Genomic DNA, 15299 nt, shown 5'->3' with positions numbered 1-15299 from the left:
ATTTTTTAATAAATAATAATAATAATAATAATAATAATAATAATAATAATAATAATAATAATAATGAAAGAAGTAAATCCAAGTTCCTTGATGCTTGCTCCGCCGTTCAGCAATCGTTATGCCATGGAACCGTGTTCACCATCCATGGTGAACACGGTCCCAAAGGTAACAGTGCACCGTTTTTTTTTTTTTTCCTTAATTAATCGCGCGACTTTTCTTCTTCATTTTCACATTTTGTGGTTTCACTTCCTCTTCGTGCAAGCTTCTTCAACATAACCTCATAAAAATAAAATTCATAATTTCATAACTGCACATTCATAAATCCATGCCTGCACATTCATAATTGCATGGATTTATGAATGTGCAGTTATGAGATTATGAATTTTCTGTTATGAGATTATGAATTTACAATACATTCATAATCTCATAACATAAAATTCATAATCTAACCAAACGCGCGCCGTTAACACCACATTAGCTAATTTTTTTCCGTAAAAACAGCGCCGTTTGGACCCGTGTTCACCATTCATGGTGAATACGTTTCCAGGGCATAATTTGCGGCCGTTCAGTTCTCATTCTTACTGGTACCGAACCTTAAATTTTTTTATTTGATTTATTTATAGCTTGTTTTCTACATTGCACTTTTATTGTTTATCGCAATTGTTCTTTACCTCACAATTATATCTAACTTGAGTTATATTTACAATATTCAGTATTTTCCTTACTTTCATGTTTTTCTATAAATTTAATGTGCTTTACAGTCATTCTAATTTTGATTTTCAGTGCACTATAATTATTTTCTAGTACTGGAATATATTTCGAGTGCACTAGCAATGACTCATTGTGTCCAAAAATTAACAATATAGTAATTGACACTTGTTCTTTTAATATCAACTATACAGATAGATGATTATTCATCTTATCAATAAAAATATTCCAACTGAACCAACTGAAGAGTCGGTTTTGCAAAAACGTTAACTGATGTTTGGTAATTAGTACTTAGTATTGTGTTTGAACTTTGGATTGTTATTTTGTTATATAATATTTAGAGTTTGAATTTGGATTACGTGAATATGTATTGTTTGGTAGTATGTTCGAAAAATTAGGAAATGTTGAAATTTGGGGATCTTAAATCGAACCGAACACCGAACCGAGCGAATCGTTTCAAACCGAACCGAACTGTTTCAAATCGAACCGAAACCAAACCGAACCCTAATGTTAAACCGAATGGTTTAACTTTTTTAAAATAAAAAACCGAAACCGAAACCCGAAATGCCCACCCCTAGTTTTGTACTTAAGATGCGTGAAACATGTGTTTAAGGTGCGTGAGTTTTGTACTTAAGGTGCGTGGGTGTATACTCAATGTGAGTAGTTGTGTGAAACTTAAGTTGCATGAGTTGTCTTTTAGATGATAACAAAGACATGGCCCAATTGCTAAGAAATGGAGTCAGAATCAACATCCTGAAGCTCTATTATTGGGAACTACGGGCTCAAATGCAATTATCCCAATCGTGCCTAATCTTTGAAGGCTTAGTTCCATCAGAAGTGGAAGCTTTGTTAGCAACTATTTAAGTGATGGTGTGGAAGATCTGGAGATGTTGCTGGAGGTTTACTTCATGCAGTTGGAAGTAGGTATGATCACGGTTCCGGTTTCAGTTCAAAATCGTCGATTCCGGTTCTAAAAATGATCGAATCAAAATCGGAACCTTAATATAAGGTTCCGATTCTGGTTCTTTGTTGGTCCCGATAGGGTGATGAAAGTCTAGAGGGGGGGGGGGGTGAATAGACTTTCAAGCTTTTTCGAAATAAATAACTCTTTGGTAACTTCAACTCTAAGTAACAAGTAAATAGAGTAAGTTTAAACTGCACAACGGAATAGGTAGTATGTAAAGAGTTATGCCCAATCAATGAATTAAATACGCATGTAAGATAAATAAAGTGACAGAGGTATCTTGAATATATAAAGGAGATGGTTCACTCAATATATAATAACAATATTCAAGATTGTAAATAAATATCGTATCACGTCGACCGTGTAACGAATGATACATGCAACACGTCAAACTTGCTTAGAATAAATCACTATTTAAGCTCGAGAAGTTTGAGTCACATGCATACGTGAAAGCACATTAAATCCGAACGATTAAGATTGATTGTGAATAGTAAACGGGTTAGTCGGATAAGATAGATAGATAGAGCAAATTATGTAAGTGCGGTATGTAAATGAGAGAGGCAATTTATAGTGGTTCGGAAGTGGCGTAATCTTCCTAGTCCACTTTTCTCCTTTCGCGTCTAGGAGAAATTCACTATTTTTCCACACACAGTTACAATAGTGAATAAGCGCTACACAAGCACTTCTTCCGGATGTTTTGCACACAGCTACACCCAACTCCGAGTGTCTCGCACACAGCTACACTCAACTCCGAGTATTTCGCACACAGCTATACTCAACTCCGAGTATTTCGCACACAGCTATACTCAACGCCAACTAAGTGTCTTGCACACAGCTACACTTAGCAACTACGAGTGTTTTGCACACAGCTACACTCACTAGAGTATTTTGCACACAGCTATACTCCTTTTACAATTACAAATACAAAGGTAATTGTATCTCTCTCTCCAACTAGATTTGAGACTATTCAGACTAAGTCTCTAAGAATATTTGAGCACTTGCACTTTTTGAATTTTCGTGTGTATTGCACTTCTATCTTGTGTCTATCTTGTTCACCTCTGCTCCGCACGCTACTTGTCTTCAAGTCTTCATGGCTTTTTATAAGCAATCAAATATATCCGTTGGAGTGGGACAATTTGATATTTGAATTTTGAATCTTCATAGCCTGATATTGTTGACAATAGTAGGTCTTCAATTTGATTTGATTGTCAACTTGCCTGACAAATAATATTTTATCACAACTTGATTTTCTAGTTGTTTCTTAAAATATTATTTTTCTTGTCATATTGAATATCCAACGTATCTTTGAAATAAATTCATCCATAGAATTTATTTCTAGGATAAGTTTTTATATTCATGTCTTCATAAATATTTTACCGTTCTGATCAAATGTCTTTCAGGCAATTTTGGATTCTTGTGGCATGTGGGTAGACTTGGAATAAATTCCTTCGAATTAATCCAATTTCTGATCATCTTGCTTCTTTGCCACATTGTGCTCCTTTGACTTGAACATCGTGCTTCTTGACTTTGAACATTGTGCTTTTCTGATTTGGTCACATTGTGCTTCTTTGGACACATCGTGCTCCTTTTGATACATTGTGCTTCTTTTGAGCATTGTGCTCCTTAGCACACATTATGCTCGTCCGCATCGTGCTCTTTTGGTAGCATTGTGCTCTTTTTAATACATTGTGCTCTTTTGGTAGCATTGTGCTCCTTCGGTAACATTGTGCTCCTTGGCACATTGTGCTTGTCCGAAAGTTTGACTTGTAAAAAATAAGTCCTTGGGAGGAATCAATCTCGAGTGTGATCGTTTTGAATAAGGACTTCTACCATTTCGCCGTTAGGCTCATCCGGTCATTCTTTGCAACGCCATTCCTTTATGCTTCTTTCTCGGATGAATACTCGTAGGACCAAAATTAATTTCTCAAATTAATTTTGTTCTTCCTATGGTAGATTCCTTTTGACTCGATATTCTGATTTATGATGCTTGTACTAAAAGACCTAAAAACACAGGGGATCTAAAGTACATTTGGCTCATCAAAACTTACAAAAATATTCCTATCATTCTTGAACTGGTGATTCCGGTTAGAACCGTCAGTTCTAACCGTGATTTCTTTTTTATTTTTTTTAATAAAATTAATGTATGGTGGTGTTACACGCCAGCAAAGCCTGACCCAAAGGCCAAGGCTTGGCCTTTGCGCCAGGCCAACTGGCGAAAGTGGCCAGTAGGCCACTGGACTAGTGGCCTAATGGCCTTTTTAAAAAAAAAAAAATAGCCAAACTTTGGCAGTTTGGCAAGTTTTTGATTTTTTTTTTTTTTTAGAATTTCACGGTTTCAAATCGAAACTGGCGGTTCCGGTTTCTTAATTACCAAAACCTTAACCGAAATCAGAACCCTACGGACGGTTCAGTTTCAATTTCGGTTGTACAGTGCACGGTTACGATTCGAACCGAACCGTGGTCACCCCTAGTTGGAAGGCACCCGTAATAAGATATTATCTAGCAGCAATAGATATGTAGTTCTCTGTAATTATTATCTCAGGTGCGTGAGTTTTGTACTTAAGATGCGTGAGTCTTGTGTTTAAGATGCGTGAGTCTTGTGCTTAAGGTGCGTGAGTTTGTGTTTAATGTGAGTAGTTGTTGAAACTTAAGGTGCATGTGTTTTGTGCTTTAAGGTGCGTGAGTTTTGTGCTTAAGGTGCATGAGGGTTGTGCTTAAGATGCGTGAGTTTTGTGCTTAAGGTGCGTGTGTTTATGTTCTGAAGGTGTTTTGTTTGTGTGCTTAATGTGCGAGTGTTGTGTACTTAAAGTGCATCAGTTTCATGCTTAATGTGCTTCCAACCACACGGGAAGCCCTCACCGGCACCTGATTCCTTATATATATATATATATATATATATATATATATATATATATATATATATATATATATATATATATATATATATATATATATATATATATATATATTAATTATTTGTATAAAATGAAAATGAAAAAAATTAAGGATTTAAAATTTTAAATTAGGTCTACATGAAAAGGTGGACTTGGTCAATGGTATAACTATTGTATAAAAATAATCATTATTGTGTGGATCATGCTCCACATAAGTTGTGTGGATCATATTTTGTGTACTATAAAATAATGTACATTTAGTACAAAAATAATATACTTTTAGTATATATTAAAAATGTACATTGTGTTCAGAGAAAGTACATTATTTGAATATTAAAATATATTATTTTTTTCCAAAAAAATACATTATTTTATATAATGTATATTAAAAATGTACTTTCTTTTATAGTTTATACATCATTGGCCTTGTTTGGCAATCAGCGATTAGCGGTTAGCGTTTGCGGATTGTATTAGCGGTTAGCAAATAGCAGATTATATTAACGGGTTTGACCAGCAGATTGTATCAGCGGTTTGTAAAAAGATGTTTGGTAAAATTAGTTGTGTAGATTAGCGGTTAACATGTAATAATAATAATAATAATAATAATAACAATAATAATAATAACAATAATAACAATAATAACAATAATAACAATAATAATAATAATAATAATAATAATAATAATAATAATAATAATAATAATAATAATAATAATAATAATAATAATAATAATAATAATAATAATAATAATAATAATAATAATAATAATAATAATAATAATAATAATAATAATAATAATAATAATAATAACAAAAATAATGTGGGATAAGAATCCAACATCGATCGTTTAGAAAATAAATGGCGTTGAGCTCCCTTATAAAAGGGAGCTCAACGCCATTAAGTTTCTCTTGCCCATCCCACATCGGATGGGCAAGAGAACAGAAGCCTGAGGCTTCTTTATTTAAAGAAGCCTCAAGCTTCTTACAAGTTAGTTTAATTTTTTAATTTTTTTAAATATAAAATGGAGGGTGTTTTAGGGAAGGATTTTCATTTCCCAAAATGCTAACCCCAAACGTTGCTCCTAACAGCGTTTGGGATTGCATCCAAACTGTTGAGTAACCAAACATGGTTCGTCAAAACGCTAAAATGGTGGATTCGTCAAAAATTTGGCAGATTCGCCATTAACCAAACAAGGCCATATGTGGACCATAGTTCACACAATAATTTGTCGTATAAAGGAGCCTTGTATAATAATTTAATTAGGTCCTCTTTAGAATATTTATTATCTTAGCATTGGCTCCTAATACTAATTGTACTATTAATTTATTTTATGCATAAATAGGAATACTCCATATAAAATGAGACTCCACAAATTATTATTTGTGCATAGACAGGGCCAAATGCCGGCGCGCACAAGGAACCTGCCCACTTTAGACATAATTCTCACACTGTCGCCGCCGAAGTTCGAACCTTGGTCTCTTATCCCAAATGCTACCCAGTAAACCATTGAGCTAAGCCCGTGCGGGACACATACTCAATTCTTAAAACTGTAGGTGGCATGCCAAGTCGCCAAGTTATGGCAAATTATATTGTGCATCGTGGTGCATAATCGATTATGCACCGCGCATGAAAACGACGTCATTTTGTTTAATGAAAAGAAACGGCATTCGTTTCCGGCCGCTCCACACCCTTCCGCAAAAAGTAACTCTGTTATTCAGTTTCATTTTGTATACACTGTAGTTTCGGTTCAACACAACTACAACTTCATTTCGATATAACTATAGTTTCATTCGATATTTATAGACTCAAATATGTGAAAATGTTATTTAATTTTATTTTATATATACTATAATTTTATTAAAATACAACTACATGATCATTTTGATATAATTACAGCTTCATTGTACAATATACACTCAAATATGTGAAATGTTATTTTTTTTATTTTTATTATTTTTTTTTTAAAACTTTATTAATAAAATGGCCGAAGCCAATACAGAGGGCTTAGGCCCCACATGGCCTAAACCCTAAAACTATTACATAAAGAGGCCCCCGGGGCTCTAGTATGCATGCCCCAAGTCCTATGCTAGCTATCACTAACTAAACGAGGAATATGATTAAACAAATAAATAGACTGAGAAGCTGCTCCAAATACGCGCAGCCCAACTGCCTCACAGCCCATCATGTAGTACCAAAGCTCAAATAGCGAGGATAGATGCCTCGCGTGTGACAAACATGGCCCCTCCCAGCCAGTTGCACTACAGCGACTACACACCATAATGCCGCCTAGCCGGGCTGCACCACAATTGTAACACCTCCCGGAGCGCCATTGACTGCCCTGTAGAACCAGACATGCCATACAACAGATAGTACCAATAGCACGCTGGTCTAAGTCAAGATATACAGCTAACAATGGCACGCAGGCCTAAGTCAAGATACAAAGCTTAGTGGCACGCAGGCCTAAGACAAAGGTACAAGGTAGATCCCAGGCCAAAATCGATCAACGCAGCGCAAGGCAGCCAATAGCAGAACCCCCGATCAGCACCAGCACGAACCAGAACCAACCCTAACGGGATTAGCTACTATGGGCCAGCAGCAAGCCTGGACTACCGCCAACGGATTTGAAAAACACCTACCCGGCCACCGTTCAGCCCGGGCTACGATGCAATTTTTACCGCTTGCATCGGCGTTGAGACCTGGTCTTTCCCAAAGATGCCTGCAAAGGCAAAACCAAAACAGCCCAGGACCAGTTCATGCCTCCGAGGCCAAAGAAACAGCACCTGCAAAAATAGAAACAAGATAGAACAACCAAGCATCCTGTTCCTATGACCCAACTTAATTCTACCTCGGGTGAGTGTTTAAGGTTATAACAGGCTGACGCGAACAAAAATTAAACCATAGCCCGTCCCCCCCGGAGTCCAGAAGGAACTCAGCTACTATTGGCCAGCAGCAAGCCTGACTAGGTCAACGGATTTGAAAATCCTGCCCGGCACACCGTTCAGCCCGGACTAGGGTGCCCTGTTGTACCGCCAGCACCTTACGTTGAGACTCAGCGCTGCAAGCAGGGCCTCACGGCCTCCCAAGAACCTCACACACTCACTATTTTGAGCTCCCATCCACTCTTTCTTTTCCTTTCCAACTCTCATTTTCTTTCCCTCCAATTCTTTTACACTCCAATTCTTTTCACTCTATTTCTTTTCAATCGTTTCTCATTTTCTCAAATCCATTTTCTTTTTTTCTTTTCATTTTCTTTTCCTTTTCATATTTCCATCTCTCTTTCTCTCTTTTTTTTACTTATTTTCCCTTCTTTCTTTTTCTTCTTTCTTTCCATCTGAACGAGCAAAAGCACAAGTACAATCAGGGGGGATCATCAATATCAAAAAACACATAGGGCACATCATCATGTATCAGCAAGGCACGGACCCTACGTGGCAGATCATTGAGGCTCCGAAAGATGGCCTCCCCCGGCCTATCCATCGCCCAGTCAGCTAGTGCCTGTGCCGGCATATTGGCCCTGGACGGGCCCTATGTGAAATGTTATTCAGTTTCATTTTATATACACTGCAGTTTCATTTCACCACAACTACAATATCATTTTGATATAACTGAATTTCATTTGATGATATAAAAATAATACGTGAGGCAATGTCGGTTTAAATATACTGTAGTGTCAGTTAGTAATTAACATACAAAAAAATGCGCGCTCCGTTAAAATTAACGGCGCGCCGTGCACCGCGGTCTACGATATAATGACCCCCAAGTTATGCCTAGACTTCCTATCCATGCAAATAATTTGTTATTTCAGAGATGCACGAGGGAAGTAATGAATTTTTAATTGTGTTTTATATTATGAATTATGTGTTTTGTGTTATGAATTTCTGGATCTTGTGTTGTGAAATTCTATGCTTATGAACACAAATTAATAAGTAAATATATAACATGAGTATGTGTCTTGTGTTATGATTTTTTGTATCTTGTGTTATGAAATTTTGTACTTTACGAGTATGAATTATGTATCTCATCATTTCAATTCAGGGTCCATAATGCAATATGTTTGTGATGTGATTTTTGTATTTTGTATTATAAAATTATATACGTTACAAGTATGAGTACATGATATAAATTGCCAAAAAAAGAATAAAGCCTCGCAGTATTCTGTTCTTCCAAACGCAAAATATCTAGGCAGAGTAGACAGTAGAGAAGGCAAGGGTTTCTAACACTTTTTCCATAATCTATTATTTCCCAAATTAAACCAAATTTCTGTTGTTTCCAAAACCTTGTGGGCTAAATTGGAATGCAAATTGAGCGATTTTAACTTCAGTTTCCAGTTTAATGGCGAGTCGTCGAAGAAAATCCGAAGAGGATGCAGGAAGGGACGTAATAAGTGAACTGCCAGTGGAAGTGAAAGAAATGATTTTGGAGTGTTTGCCTACTCGAGACGCAGCCAGAACTGCTTTGCTCTCTACTCACTGGAATGAGGTTTGGTTGCGGCATGGGCGTCTTGTGTTTGATAAGGACTTCTTGGAATGCCTCTCAAAGTACGAAGGTGAGAAAGGTATGGCTCTGATTAACACAATAAATGATATTCTCATGCTTCGTGCTGGACCCATTAAAAAATTTACTCTACAAGTTCACCGCACATCGGATCCTCAGCCCCAGCAGTGTGATTTAGATCGGTGGTGTCGTTTTCTTTTGAGAAATGGCGTACAGGAACTTAACTTGTATATTTCGCGTAACCATAAGCTTCCATCTTGTATATTCTTGTGCCGGACAATCAAGCAACTGTCTCTGGGTGGTTTCATTTTCGATTTGCCTGTCCCTAGTTGTATATTTCCCAGTGTAACTTCATTATTTTTGGAGAATGTTGAATTTAGTGATAATGTTAAGGAAATTGTCTACAGTGTTCCTAATCTTGAGGAGCTGGTTTTCTGTGGTTGTAAAGGGATTACTAATTTTGAGATCAGTAGTACAAAACTTGAAAGATATATTGTTATTGGCTCTCTGTTTTGGATGAAGCTTGATGAATCTAGATGGTTCACGCGTTGTTTGAAAACAATTAAGACCCTTATCTTGGGTGCCCGTTTCTTGCTGGTGAGAATCTCTACTTGTCTTTTGCATTCTCTTTATGCAAATGGATTGATTATTAGGATTGAAACATTTCTTTCAATGCTCATATAATCTTTTTTCTTTTTTAAGTGTAAAGATGCAGAAATAGCGACAGTGACATTCCCTACAGCAATAAATTTGCAAGTGATTGAGTTGTATGATTTAAGTGTTTCATGTGCAGCGCAGTTTGCCTTTGTTTTGCAGTTGCTTCAAAATTCCCCCAACTTATGCCAGTTGAAGATTATGGCATTGGATTGTGTAAGACACTTGAAACCTAGGGACTTTTGCACTTGAAACCTAGGGACTATATATTTTGCAGTTGTTTTCTTTACTTATTAATTTCCTCATGGTTATGGTTGTGTTATAGCTATGTTCTTGTGATTTAACAATGGGCACACGACTTTTGGAGGAACAATACAGCTGCATTATTAAGCAAGATCTGAAGATTCTTAACACAATCATAATTGTCGGGTTTAGTGGAGTTACACTTGAAATGCTTTTTGTGAAAATGCTGCTCTCGAAATCTCCTACACTAGAGAGAGTTGCTATTATGGAATATGTTGATACTGATATAGAAGATACCTCCGAAGATGTCAATAGCTGGCGAAAGGAATTGTTGTGTTTTCCTCGCGCATCTCCGGAAGCACAACTTGTTTGCGGTGAAATTGACGACTCAGTGTTCGAACTATTTGATTATATGTGGTTTTAACCTTGTAGGAATTTAGTATGATGAGGCTCCATGGGTTAAGTTTGGATGCAACCTAGAAATGTAATCAATGGTTGTGGTGGAAGTTGAAACCTTGTACCCAAGTATTATGTTGTAATTAAAGTATTTTGAATCTATAAGCACTAGATTCCAAGAATATGATGTTCTTCTGATCTTTTTTTTACTTATGTTAATTATACTAGATTTTACCTATGCAGGTCTTTCTTATGACTTCATTCAGAACTACTCCAAGCATGTTTCAAACTCATTTGTAGTGTGTAGGATACCAATATTAGGACTAGTATTATGACTACATAGAGTCCTAAAAGTAGTCCTAATAACCAAACTTGTTTAATATAGAGTAAATACCCAAAATGAAGGTGCATGGCCGCCGCTTTACCCGCTTCGTCTCCAAAATTACATATATATCCTCAGAGATAACGGTCAACAAACGGTCAAATAGACGGAGGACTTAATTGGGTCAAAATTGAAAAGTTAAGGACTTAATTGGTTGAAATCAATAGTCGAGGACCAATTTGTGAATTTAGCTATAGTCGATGGACCATTTTGGGTATTTACTCTTTAATATATTCCAAAACAACTTTAAAAACGACACTAACGATAGTGAATTGGATTTGTTTATTTATAGGGAAAATCAACGATTTGGTCCCTCAATTGTTAGCAAAATATCAATGTAGTCCCTTAATCGCTAAATCATCGATTTAGTCCCTGGAAATAACTGTTTTTAGTTGATTTTCCCCCTCCGACCGTTTCCCGTTGAGAATCCGGTGAATACTCCGAATTGGCATGGGTAAGTTTGTCATTTCACATTTTGGTCCTATTCTTTTTGCCCTATTTAATTGGTTTAGTCTTCTTCTTCTTCAACGATACAAGAGATTGAACAGAGAGCAGGTTTGAAGAGATTGAACAGAGAGAGTAGTACTCTACAATATGAAACCATAGAGAGTAGTACTATCACATATGCAAAACAATATATGTAAAGTATATGCTTGTCAATAACTCAACAGAGAAACTGCAGCATACCGCATCCCACAATAGGAACAGCTCAAACAGGCCAATTTGGGGCTCTGAATTAAACCGAAGCTTTTCATTTCTTGGACATTGCTATTTCGTTCTCCATTTTCTGTGCAAAAACCTTTGTTGCAATCATAGTTTCATCAAAGTATGTTGCATAAGGATGGCCCTTGGGCACCAATCTCCGGAACTTCTCGAAGTTCTTCTCAACTTCATTGTTTTTCCTCAATAATGTGTATATGATCCCTTGGCATATGTATGGTCTAAAGTCCCTGGGCTCCTCCTTCACCAATTCCTGATAAACCTTCAAAGCCTCATCATGCTTTCCTTCAATCACCCGAATTTGCGCCTCCAAAAGCTTGAAATCCCTAAATTCTGCCTCCTTGCCTTGCTTCTTACACAGCTTCATCCCCTCCTCGATTCTTTTCTCGATTTCCTTCAAATCCTGGGTCGATTTGGACTCGGATGCAGCCATTACCAGTCTGTGATAAGCCTCAACCCTAAAAGGGTCCTTTGCCAGAATCTCATTGAATCCATTTTTCGCCGTTTCCACCTCTCCACTGTAAGCATACAAATGGGACTTCAGCAACGGCCACTCCGTATCGCTCGGGTCAATCTCCATCAATCGATCGATAATGCCAATAGCTTCTGCAATTTTCCGGCTCTAGATCTTCATCTCCATCAAACTCCATAACACTCCAACATCATTTGGATTCAGTAGCAAATTCTCTTCCAGAACTCTCTCTTTATCCTCGTCGGAAAACGCGGTCTCCACGGCGGCCGGGGCTGAAACGGGGGCTCTAGAACTCTCTCTTCTTCAAATCTGCTCTCTGTTCAATCTCTTCAAATCTGCTCTCTGTTCAATCTCTTCAAACCTGCTCTCTGTTCAATCTCTTGTATCGTTGAAGAAGAAGAAGACTAAACCAATTAAATAGGGCAAAAAAATAGGACCAAAATGTGAAATGACAAACTTACCCATGCCAAATCGGAGCATTCGCCGGATTCTCAACGGGAAACAGTCGGAGGGGGCAAATCAACTAAAAACAGTTATTTCCAGGGACTAAATCGATGATTTAGCGATTAAGGGACTACATTGATATTTTGCTAACAATTGAGGGACCAAATCGTTGATTTTTCCTTATTTATATTAGTAAATCTATGTATTTATAGAAATGATTTTATGCATTTGTAGCAAATTTATTTAAAGTAATGATTTTATATGCTGGTTGATTTATTTGAAATAAATAAATAAATATCAATATGAGTCATTTATAAATAAAAAAAAATTCAACTTATACTTTCACACAATAAAAGAGTCATTATTTAGTATATATAAATAATTAATTTTTTTTTTTAAAAAAAAAAGAAAGAAAAGAAGACTAGTCTAACAATATGATTTATGAATTATAAGTTTATAACAGTATGATTTAAACTAGTCTAACTGTATAGTTAATTTTACTTTCAAATCTAATTAACCATTAACTAAAATTTTTAAAAATTCCATTAATCGAATCAAAATATTTCAATTAAAAAATGACTAATTAAAAATTTTAAGTTTCATCGGTTAGTCGTTTTTTTTTTCCCACTAAATTGTGTACACCCCTAATCGAGGTCCAGAAATCTTGCTTATGAATTTTAATTATTCTCATAATCTAATTAACTTTTGGGCCTCAATTTCTTGGACTCAATTGGCTTTAGACCTGGAGTCCATTCCGCTTACAGGTTTGGCAAATTACACAATCCACATAGCTGTGTAGACTACAGTCCAAAACGACGTCGTTTTTACAACTAAAAAATTATGTTAGTAATAACGACGTTTATTCAGCCGTTATGTGTGAATAATGAACCTCCTGGGGTTAGATGATGCATTTATGAGTTAGAATAATGTACTTTATGAGTTATAAAAATGTATGTTGCAGCATTGGAGTTAAAAGGAAGAAGCAATGGAGAGGAAAAATTAGGTCGCGTGAAAATTTAAAAAAAAAAATAAATTGCGACCCACGTATTTAACTTAATGGAGTCATATCTTCTTAAATGAGAGACGATATCATTTTGAACTGTGGCCCGATCCACAAAGCTGCGTGGACTGTCCATTGCACAGAATAATGATTGCACAGGTTTAAACCAAGATGAAAATTGATGAGCAATCATCATTTAAACCCAAAAAGATGAATAACATTTCAGTTCCCTTCGGTTACAGTAATTGGCAAAGGCCCAAACCAAACATCAGAGTATAGGGGTTCCGTAATCGGCAAGTCATTAAGCTGTATGAGTTAAGTGTTTCGTGTAGAGAGGAACTTGCCTTTGTTTTGCAGTTGCTTCAAAACTCCCCCAACCTATGCAAGTTGAATATTGCGGCATCAGATGGTGTAATACACGAAACCTATGGGCTATATATTTGGCAATCATATATGATTGTTTTCTTTTCAAGTCTTTGTTAATTTCCTCATAGTTGTGTTGTAGCTATGTTTTTGTGATATAATAACGGGGTACAAGATTTTTGGAGGATCTAAACAATTACATTATTAAGTAAGATTTGAAGACATTTAACACAAGCATCTCTCAAAATCTTCTATACTACATAGACTTGTTATTATGGAATATGTTATTACTGTTATAGATACCTCCGAATATGTCAATTGCCTAAAGGAATTGTTATGTTTTTCTCGTACATCTTTAAAAGCACAAATTGTATGCACGGAAGATGACGACTCCGTGCTCGAATTATTTGATTACATATGCTTTTAATCTTGTCTGTATTTAGTATGATGAAGCTTCATAGGTTCAGTTTGGATGTAAAGGATGCACCTTGTATAGACTCCCAAGAATGTTCTTCTTTTTGCTAATGTTAATTGTACAAGATTTTACATATGCTGTTGTTTCTTATTATTTCATTTAGAACTACCCAAGCATGGTTCAAACTCATTTGTCCATTGTAGGATAATAAAGTTTAACAATTTTCAAAACAACTTTACAAATGACACAACAATAGTAAATGTATATACTTCCGTTAGTAAATTTATGTATTTAGGGTGTGTTTGATTCATGGATTTACACACTAGGAAGTAGGAATGAGAATCAAAATCATAATTAATGTCTAGTTGACAACTTTATACAAAACCACAATTAGTAACCTTTTGAAACTTTAGAGAAGAACTGGAAAGAAAGAAGATGCATTTGCTAGTACAAAGCCTAGATTTTCACTTAAAAATGGAAGAATAACATGGATGACATTTTTCCCTTCATTTACATGGTGCAAACTGAGCAAATTAATGGCTGGACCATCGTTGGTAACATTTTGAAACTCAAAGCACCACAGTTGGTAACATTTTGAAACTCGGATGAAAAACCACAAATGATCAATTTTAAAATTTAGGACTATAAGTACCAAAACCAGCATACTCGGAGGATCCGGAGATCACAGATAATATAAATAAATAAATATGTAAATATATAAGGTAAAATCTAGATGCAAAAAAATAGAGGAAATTTCAATTTTGGTCATATGACTATAAGGGGTCTTGTTAATTTTACTCCCCGACTTTTAAAAGTGTCAATTTAGTACCTTAACTATGCAATTTCGGTCAATTTTGGTCACTCTGGTCAAATTACCGGTCAAATTCCGCTGAAAAATTTTAATTGTTAAAATAATGAGTATTTTGATCATTTCACGTCTCTTTTCTTCTTCCCAGGCGAGTTCATCCCTTCCTCTCCCGTTTCCGGCGAATGCAATGAACTAAGATGATGGGGAAAGGATGCTTGATGATATTAAAGAGGATTTACAGGGAGAAAGAACGTCGAAAACGGGTGATTGGGCTTACTTGAAGATTCAACCTTATAAACAATCTTCAGTAGCTGTGAAGTCCAATATCAAGTTGACAGCCAG

The 15299-nt window shown here is 36.0% G+C and overlaps 1 protein-coding gene and 1 pseudogene across 1 annotated transcript; one reads left to right on the top strand and one right to left on the bottom strand.

Annotated features, from left to right (window-relative positions):
• Positions 1-8805: 8805 nt before the first annotated feature.
• LOC109146819 (F-box/FBD/LRR-repeat protein At1g13570-like) lies at positions 8806-10535 on the top strand. The gene is made up of 3 exons (XM_019294481.1): positions 8806-9657; positions 9763-9930; positions 10040-10535. Exons 1-3 carry the CDS (start codon positions 8899-8901, stop codon positions 10379-10381), a joined length of 1269 nt encoding a protein of 422 aa, XP_019150026.1. The 5' UTR covers positions 8806-8898; the 3' UTR covers positions 10382-10535.
• Positions 10536-11329: 794 nt separating this feature from the next.
• LOC109146679 lies at positions 11330-13124 on the bottom strand (annotated as a pseudogene).
• Between the last annotated feature and the right edge of the window lie 2175 nt (positions 13125-15299).

This window comes from Ipomoea nil, unplaced genomic scaffold (genome assembly GCF_001879475.1).
Source record: "Ipomoea nil cultivar Tokyo-kokei standard unplaced genomic scaffold, Asagao_1.1 scaffold1936, whole genome shotgun sequence".
Classification (NCBI taxonomy): domain Eukaryota; kingdom Viridiplantae; phylum Streptophyta; class Magnoliopsida; order Solanales; family Convolvulaceae; genus Ipomoea; species Ipomoea nil.
Note: the sequence above shows the minus strand (reverse complement) of the source record. Positions and strands in the feature narration are given on the sequence as shown.

Excerpts from the sequence above, each read along its gene's own strand:
- LOC109146819 (XM_019294481.1), top strand. The coding sequence starts at position 8,899 with ATGGCGAGTCGTCGAAGAAAATCCGAAGAGGATGCAGGAAGGGACGTA. Across the intron at positions 9,658-9,762 it reads TGGGTGCCCGTTTCTTGCTG|TGTAAAGATGCAGAAATAGC; the intron begins GTGAGAATCTCT and ends TTCTTTTTTAAG. Across the intron at positions 9,931-10,039 it reads AGATTATGGCATTGGATTGT|CTATGTTCTTGTGATTTAAC; the intron begins GTAAGACACTTG and ends GTTGTGTTATAG.